The sequence below is a fragment of the Meleagris gallopavo genome, chromosome 5 (genome assembly GCF_000146605.3).
Source record: "Meleagris gallopavo isolate NT-WF06-2002-E0010 breed Aviagen turkey brand Nicholas breeding stock chromosome 5, Turkey_5.1, whole genome shotgun sequence".
Classification (NCBI taxonomy): domain Eukaryota; kingdom Metazoa; phylum Chordata; class Aves; order Galliformes; family Phasianidae; genus Meleagris; species Meleagris gallopavo.
Genome location: NC_015015.2, coordinates 26,504,062 through 26,513,442, shown reverse-complemented (window position 1 = coordinate 26,513,442; position 9,381 = coordinate 26,504,062). Strand labels below are relative to the sequence as shown.

At 43.2% G+C, this 9,381-nt stretch overlaps 1 protein-coding gene across 1 annotated transcript in view; it reads right to left on the bottom strand.

Moving 5' to 3' along the window:
* Positions 1 to 1,595: 1,595 nt before the first annotated feature.
* Positions 1,596 to 9,381, bottom strand: part of LOC116216182 (synaptojanin-2-binding protein-like) — an 8,434-nt gene continuing 648 nt past the window's right edge. Inside the window, exons 2-5 of the mRNA XM_031553634.1 lie at positions 9,192 to 9,299; positions 5,547 to 5,683; positions 3,958 to 4,053; positions 1,596 to 3,091 (exon numbers count right to left, since the gene is read on the bottom strand). Of these exons, the coding sequence (XP_031409494.1) occupies positions 2,951 to 3,091; positions 3,958 to 4,053; positions 5,547 to 5,683; positions 9,192 to 9,299 (482 nt within the window). The 3' untranslated portion in view covers positions 1,596 to 2,950. The remainder of the gene's footprint in view (positions 3,092 to 3,957; positions 4,054 to 5,546; positions 5,684 to 9,191; positions 9,300 to 9,381) is intronic.

Sequence of the window (9,381 nt, the reverse complement as noted above, 5' to 3'; positions counted from 1 at the left end):
AGAAGTGCCAGAAGTAGCGCATCTTCCTATCTTCAAATCAAGCCTGGCTGCTCTTTCTCACTGTTATGCCTAAGTCAAATATACGTCATTAGTGTATATAGCTCAGGAAACTTGGTGAGACATAAATGCCTGGAATATACAGGAAGTCAATTAAATTCAGTGGATTGGTCTTTACGCTATGTATATGAAAACACAGGCCTCAGGAAGTCAATAAGTTCACAATAAGGGAGGGAATTGAAGAAAATGAGAAAGAAACAGGGATTGAAGAGTTTCAGCTGTTCTAAGTGCTCTCCTTAGCATTCTCTCTCATTTTCTGCATGTACGCCCTGTCATCATTAGCTTTTTTCTTTTCATTTCATTCATTTCTTCAGTAATGACAGAAAATTTTATACACAGTGCTCAGAATAGAGACGAAACTCAGGGCTACAGAAACTGAGTGGAGAAGGAAAGTGTGGAAAGCACAGAAAGTTCAGGTGGTACAGGCTAGTTGCTGAGGTACGGAAATACGTGCCACAGCTCACAGGGCTGTTTGAAATTAAGGTGTTTTTTTTCAATAAATAGGACATGATGTGGTTAGGGATTGGAATGAGGGTCGTTTGGTGGTACTCACATACATTTTTGAAGAAGGCAGAGAAAGTTAGTCCTGAGGGTTAGATTGGTTAAATAAAAGCCACTATTCTGGAAAAGGCTACTTCTGGAAAAGCCACCAAGTTAATGCCATGGTATTAAAATAATTCAAATAATTGTGGAAAAGGAATTCAAAGGAATAGCATGCACCAGAAAGGCTTTTAGCTGCTCAGTAATACACATGAATTATTTGGGCACAGGAGATAAGCCTCCCTCTCCCCCCCATAATTTAATAAATTGCCTGCAGAACAGAAGGCAATCATGCCTGAAGAACATAAAACAATAAAAATAAAAAAGGCTGTGTTTTATCTGCCGACTCCAATGGTAAAACAGCAAATAACCTCCTCCTTAACTCCTCATTCTCCCCAGCTTGCTCCACACTCCTGTCTTGCAGAGACGAGACTCACTCCACGGCAAAGAGAAAGTTTGTCTCCAAGACTTTCTCTTGCTCTCTGCACCTTTATTTCGACAGTTGGAATAAAACAGCATCAAGCTGTAGTTGCCCTCTTTAATACATGCGGGCTCTACATGGACACCACAGCCAAACATTCAGAGCAGGTCACAGACAGGCACACTGCTCCCTGCTGCATCTGCAAAAATCCATCCCTCACACAGTCCAACATAACTGGTGGGCAGGCCAAAGCAAGTCACTGCATGCATCGGCCCAGGTCATCGAACACCCGTGCATCAAGTCTGTTCCTAAGGTTCGCCAAGAACATAGGGAAAATTCCTCCTGCTTTCTCCTCTCTTTACACGAGAGCAGTTTACATGCCAGGCTAAGATTTCACGTGGCCCGACTGATCTGAACCTCTGTGGTGATTGAGGAACATCATGCATAACAACGCACCGCTTTTACTTCTTGTGGATGGCAAGACTACAGCCTTGAGCAAACACACAATTTCAAATGTATCGTCAATGTCCTGCTAGAATAATGAAGAAGAGAGAAAAGTAAAGCACTGAGACACCAGTTTTTCTTTGTTTGAATATGTATATTTCATATATGATTTTTTCTTTGCATCATACAGACCAGATCATGCAGTGTGCTTTTCTTTTACAAAAATAACAACAAAAAAACATTCCTTCTTGGAGACAAGAGAAACAGGTCTTACTCTACAGAGTCCAGGTCAGCAGGGGCATTTAAAACTATTCCAATCACAGTGAGAAGATGAGTCTCGGCAGGTAAACTCAGTAACACATTTTCCAGAGAAAGAATCTGCCCCTCAGTTGTATTTGCTAAACCTTACCCTGTCTCACACTCACCACCCTATCTCCTGAGCATCAGTCTTCACAGCAAGCCATAGCCAGGACAATCCCAGACTGCTCCCAGCTTTCCCTCTTTCAATCACTGTAAGATATTCTGACTGCAGAAAGCAAGTTAGCTGCTACAGAAAAGCAGTATTCCCCCTACCGAAGAAAAAACAACAAACCCACAACAGAAACTTTTCACCCAAGAGATGTAGATTTCAATCAGCTTGAAGGATGGAGGTGCTACTGCTTCATTACTACTTGAAAGACTTCTGCAGCTTCAGCATAATCATATCTCTTGCCATTACTTATTCTTGTGTTTCAATTGTCTGCACATCTCTCTCTGCTACACTAGCAATTTGTGGAAAACATCCTCTTACAACTCAGATTCAAGAACGGGCAGCATTCTAACAACAAAAGTCTTTCTCTAGCAGTGGACTGCCTTCTGTATTTTCCATTCTACTGGTAGAATACCTCACCAGTACTGTACATTAGTGTTACATCAGCAGTTATACCGAAGATTTTACTGTAGATTAGACTTTATATATTTTTCTTAAGGCATTTATTTAGTACAACAACAACAACAAGAAAAGCCAACAGAAAAAGATAAGATAGCCTCTGCATTATTTCTCTTTATTCATGGTTCAGGCATGGATCATTAGTTCTAAGAGAAATTCAGTGGGAACAAGGCAAAGCCTCTAGTAAAAGTATTTGATTTAAACCCATCCCACCCACCCTCCCAACCTCTTTATAAAGAATCACATTCTAAAACATGGAATAGATGTGTGTTTGAAAGTTCATGGTGCAAATAGAGGGAGATGGCTAAAAACTTCTCATACGAGTTAAAAACAACACAACAGCCATCCCACTTAATACATGAACACAGTCATCTCCTTTCCCCTGCTCCTTTCTGCTTCCACTCACTCCGCAACAAATCAATATATCAAGAACACCAGCAGCAACTTTATGATAGACAATGATCCTCTTTGACATCAGTCTGTGATAAGATCGTTAATCTCTATCTTTAAATTACATCGGTGCTGTGAAATACGCAGTGATATCCAAAGCGTGTCTATCTTCACATCCGGTGTCGATACCTCAACAAGATCCAGACTGCTGCTGCAGCGAGCGCCAGGCCTGGAACAAGAATGGCTGCTAGGGGAAGCCCACCTGAGTCTCCACCACCTCGATGACCCGCTGGGCCATTTTCTGGCTGCAACTACAAGGAAGAACAAAGCATTTGTGTCAGAGAGCCCACGGCAGCCTGCGGTTCTGGGTCAAGACCAGCTGGCTCTGTAAGGACATGCAAGATGGCTTCCCCAGCTGCCTGTGCACACACGGCAGGGTAAGAACAGCTTCAGGTGGACTGAGCTTTACTACAGTACCCAGACGCTAGCAGGCACCTCTTCCTTCAGTAATTTCCTCTGCTTTTCCCATCTGCCCCATACAGAGATCCAGAATATTTACTCCTTCATTAAGGGAGTAGGAAAGGGGTCTCATCCCACCACCTCCCACCAGCATGCTTCAAGCTGACCAGTATCTTCTTCATCAACTTCAATGCTCGCCAGGGATATTCAAGTGGCAGCAGCAGATTAAAGATTCCTCTCTCTTTATGTCCAAAACAGTGCCAATACATTTACACTGCTGCAGCAAACGTTCCTTTGTGCTGAGTACATAACATCTCACCACTAACATGAACTCTCAAACAGGGAAGTTTTGTCTCCAGCAAGATTTTGGCCTCTGAAAGCAAACTGGAGAACCTGAGATTCTGCCTTCACAGGCAAACCTTGGCCTCTGAGAAAGGAGATCTGTGAGAAAACACAGCATAGTGCAGCAAAAAGAAAGACCCAGGGACTCCTCCAACCTCAGCACTTCACTAATACACTTATAAACAAGTAATCCAAGGTATGGACACAGCACTCATTGACTAAGGGAGGCCGCTGGTCAGACAAGTTCTTTATATGCATAACTTACACTGCGCACCTGGACACTGCATTTTTCTGCTTCATAAAACGGAGAAGTAACAAGCATAGAAACCAGTCTAAATTGAGCCAGAAACAAGCCTAAGAAGCAGGTTAAACATACCCTGTGCTGAATTTTCAGAGACACATCATAGCCTGCATTTTTGAACAGTTCCACAGCATCCATGTGTCGCAAATTCTTCAAGTCTCTGCCATTGATCTAGCAAAAAAAAAAAAAAAAAGAAGAGGAGAACCAACTGCTAAAGGGCATGGATAGGAGATAAAAATCTTCCTCTTCCACATAATTCTGCTACTGAGGACATGACACAACAGACACCAACACCAATATTCATCCATTCATATTACAGATGCATTTTTAAGTTGGGATAACATGAGAAACTTCAAGACAAAAGATAGGTGTTGAAAAAAATACTGCCTAGTAAAAAAAAAACAGGCCAAAAGACAACAGCTGAGTCAATAGCAGCTTCTTATGCTGTAGCTTTACTGGAAATAAATCAAAGGTGTAACTGTGATAGCTAATGAAAATAAAAGAGCAGTGACAACAAAATGATTATTACTGTTAAGAGAGCATCCTTCCCACATTAGCTCCTCTACTGGTATGTTTTTGAAATGTTTTCTTTGGAAGACTGATGAAAGCATAAATTTAAAAGCATAATGATGTTAAAAAATAAAAGACACACATGTTGGCATCCCCTTTAAAATGCTAGGATTTCTCTTTAAATAATTTCTCACAGCAGAAGGTTTTATAGCCTGTTTTATTTCATTCACTAAATAATGATACTCATCCCATTTTTTCCTCACTGTTTCATCACCATTACTTCTAATTGCATCCCTAGAGATCACACCCAATTCCTCCTGTCTCTTGACACTCAGACTCCCCAAACACACGTACAAAAATATTAAACTGTCAAGAAAATAACAGATGGTGTCTTGTGGTTTAATTTAATGTCATTTTCTGGATCAGTAACAGGCTCTAACTAATACAAGGCACTCCATTCATTTGCAGGGACTAAAAAGTTCACATGTGGAACATAATTAAGTATAAAATAAAAGAGTACTCAAAGATCATATATCAGACTAGGAGAGGCTTCACTCATCGCTTTTTAAAGCATATTGTATTGTATGACTGACAACAGTTCCAAGAACTGGGGGGACTCAAACTCGGATACTTTAAAGCATTTATCTAAAAGGAGGAACAGTCTGTATTACTCCTGATGAGTTGCAGTGAGGAGTTCTACGGACTAGAAGTGTTATGACCTAAAAATCCTCCTGAGCAGAAGGATTGGTAGTCACAAAATACTGTGAAAAAAACAGAATAGTGAAAAAAAAACGTAGAGATGGAAGACCAATTCTTTTATTTACATGTGTGTAAACAATGTTCCTCTGTGAGCATCAGAAGGCATGATGAAGTCTAAAATGTCAGGGAGGCAAGCTACAGAGGAAATACAAACGCAGCACCAAGAAACACTTCTGAGAACAAATCAGGAAGGCAGAAGAGATGGACCCACGCGTGGAGGCACTCATCTCCCTGGTGCTCAGAGTTCTCCCACATCCCCAGAATGGCTTCTCCAGAGCTCTGCATCAACTGCATTCATCACATCCTTCCTCCTCTGCTGGCAAACCTGCATGTCCTACCACATCACTGAACACAGTACCTCAAGATCATGCAGGATGACAGAAGAAAGGGCTTACCGCCAGAATTTTATCTCCTTCTTGTAATCGGCCATCAAGGTGAGCTGGCCCATCCTTTTTGATCCGGCTGACATAGATGCTGCTGTCATTAGAAATGACCTGCTGATCTGTCCCACCAACAATGTTGAAGCCCAGCCCTAAGGTAAGCCAGAGAGAAAGCTGGTAAGAAAATACTCTAAGCTCCAGGCATTCTTGCTGCTGTTGGGAAGTGTGCCCACCCACGCTGTCCTGTTAGCTCCACCATGCTGAAGTTCACAGCACGCAAATCAGTACCATCCTTCCCAACCATCTTTGTCTAAAGAAGACAATTAGTTCTTCAAAGCAGAGGAGAGACCCCGAGTGCTTCATTCCACAAAGCATCAGTTGAGAAATACTGCAGAGCACATCTTCACTTCTAGGATGTCAGCTCAGCCCTCAGCAGGAATTCACCTCTTCAGCGCAGAATGAAAGGAAATAGAAGCATTCTGCATTTCACAGGAGGCTGCAGCAAAACCTTGGAGCAAAAAGGGATCGTGCCTCACAAGTTTCAGGAGTTTAGGGTCAGAGTTAGGGAAGGCAAGGAGCACCAGTCCCTGTCTACAGATGAGGAAATGGGCACGAGGAGCCATGCTGCAAGTCTGAGGACAGCTCAGCAGCTCCTATGTGCACCTACAGGGCTGGGACTGGCAGCTTTTGCCTCCAGGAGTCACAGCAGCTTGTTCAGATTTTATGTATTCATTTTGTTCTGTTTCAGGAGTTCAAAACATGACAGGAAACAAAGTTCCAGGAATTCAAGTAAAACAAAAAGAAATACACATACATTATGTAGAACTGATCTCCACACTTATTATGTTTTGTATGGTTCTTTAAAACAAGCCTTGTATATAGACCACTGGCTCGATCCAACAGCTGGATTAAAGCACAGTTAAAGACTAAGTCTTCTGATTTCCTCAAAATCCAGAAGAACAAACTGAATTCAGAATCTGGAAAACCACATTCTGTACTGTACATGCAGCTGGGCTTCCCTGTCAAGAGTAAAATATGTTAAGGGATGGGAAAGATTCCTAAAAGGAGACTTGTAGTGAAAAAAAGAAATAAAGTATATCAACAAAGTAAATTGAGGAAAAAACAAAACAAACAAACAAACAAAAAAACACTTTATTTTTCTGACATAATGCAGTCATCCAAACCCTACTGTCAAGGACAGCCGAAGGCAAATTCTCTCCACCTTCAGCCAGGCTGGTTTGTTTTTCCTTTCTCTCTCTTGTTCTCCCAAAGTTGGGACTTGAAATGCTGGGAAGCAGAGTAGAAAGTGAAAGGGAAAAAACAACTCGTGCCTGCTGGGAAATAGTATTTTTAATTAGTCAAGAGGGACCAAAGGTTGCATGAGATGAGTCATGGCGTAAGCGTGCATCCACAGCTAGGAAGCAAAGAAATATTAACAGTGACCTTGACACCTGTGCTGGTTTGTTTTGCTCCCTCCTATTCCTGGCAGCTTCAGACAAATGAGGAAGAAGATAGGAGGAGCAATAGAATGAAGAAACACTGACTTTTCAGCTGGACTAATATCTATTACAAGGAGAACTTGAGCACAGTAGCACACTCTTCAATGGGAATTAAAAAAAAAAAAAAGTAAAAACATCCACAAGCCTGAAACTTATTTGCCATGAAGCTTCAGGGAAATCAATACTATAGAAAATATGAGTTATTATCAATGTTTATTAAAAAAAAAGCAGAAAGAAGGAATCGAACTTTCAGAGAACAATGATTCTCTCTCAGTCTGTGTGTATATATATTTAAAAAACAACACAACATGAACAAAAACACATTTTACAAGTTTTCACCCATGGTTACCAAAACAACCTAAAGCCATTGTTTACATCGGCAGGGACAAGACAAAGAAGGAACAGAGTTCTGTGAGGCAGCAATGTATGTCACACTGAGTTAAGGACCCACAGGACTCACTGCAGGGCTTTTTCACTGTCTTTCCTCCTCTGCACTTAGACTTCCAGCCTGGCTAAAAATACCTTCTTTGCCTTCCTTTCAGCTCTTTTGCTGTTCTCCTCCTTCCAGCTTATGTATTAAGAGAATGAGTATAACCAGCAGAAATAGAGGAAGGGGAAAAAGAGAGCATGAGGCATTAAGTTCCTCATCTATAAGAGGCAAGAAGTGCAATGACCAAGCTTTAACAGAAGGTGTGGAAGTACCTTCTGACCTTTCCATGGCTCCTTTACCCCCTAAAATATAAAAATTCCCTCTAACAACATTCAAAAACAACCCATGATTTATAGGATCTTTAGATCCTGAAGAATACAAACTACAAATTGAATCTGCAAAGTTATTTAGTTTTTCATTAAACCAGACTTTTCCGCCTCCCTTCAGCTTAATAAATCAGAAGGAAATATGAAAGACTTATACAAACAGTTTTGCTACTATAAATACGTTCAGCCCCTCAGAAACTTCTGCCAGAGATGTTTATCATCAGTTATATTCTAGAAAACTAGACAGTCAAAACGCAGATTAGAGAGATTGTAGGATTACGCTCTGCTTCACAGGTTTGTTCCTTCAACAGAAATGAATGACAAGTGGTACGAGACCACAGGGGGCTGTGTAAAAAACAGACAGCTCATCCTACTGACTGGACAGGTGCTGCTCACAGGAATCAGATCTACATTCCAGTAGCCATGGTGAAGACCTCTCAACTCTGTCCTTCAACATCCTTTTCCTGCCCCTCAAGATTTTAGGTGAAATGTTTCCAAATGCACAGAAGGAGCTTCAAGACAGAACTGACTTCATTTTTGTTGGTTGAGGCTCACAACCACGCCAACACAGCTGCACGGGTCTCAGAGCAATCACTCCTCCTATAGCCACAAGGCAGAGGGTGCCTGCTCGTGGTGGGGCTAAGTCTGATCCTGCAGATCACTACCAGGAGACCAGAAGCAGCACAGAAGCAGAGTTCCTCTTGTAAAGGGTCTGCCACGATCCTAACCGCCTGCAGGTACCCAACCCCACTGCTCAGACCAGTTTGCCAGAAGTTCTCTGAGGCAGGAGGACGGGGGAAACTGCAATATCTGTGTTATCTCATGGCCACGGGATGAGCGGGGGTGGGCCGTCTGCCTCCCCAGGGTCAGCCAGAGTGGCTCTGGCTATGAAGATGTCAGTGCTGCAGCTCATGGTGAGGCACAATAAGGCAAAGCTGGCCCGTAGCCATGTGCTGCAGCCGGGCCGGTTTCATTCACTCCTGTTTTAATTAAAGGCCTCATACATCAAAGCTCTGCCTTCAGAAGTTCCCCAGAGTTTGCAACGCTTCGGATGCAGGATTTCACTTCCGTTCGGGGCGTTTGCCCCTAACTTGCTGCACCACTGACACTGCTTGCTGGCTCTGTTACAGCACTAAAGTAACATTTTACTTTAGTGCTGTAACAGAGCCAGCAAGCGTCTAAAGGCCTGGTCACCGCCACGGGACCGAGACAGGGCAAAGCAAAGCCAAACAACACCTCCCAGCCTTCCCCATCCCCCTTCCCTCACAGTCAGCTCAGCACCACCCCAGCCGAACTCAGAGCTCCGTTTTGGCCTCCGCGAGCTGACTTTACGGGGTACCGCAGCCCACAAGCTGTCAGAACGCCCCTGGTTCTGGGCGTCCACGAGCGCTGCAGGGCAGCACACCTGTCGCTTCACCGGACAGCACGAGCAGCCGTACAGGCACCGAGAGCCGCAGATCTCCTGAAAGCCGCCTCACTTCCAGCAGAGAAGCCGACGGCGTTTCGCCGCGCTCTTATCGCGGAAGACGAAATCCGACGGCGTTGCCTCCCGCTCACACAGCTCGCAGTCCCCTTCCGGAGGAACGCACTCGACA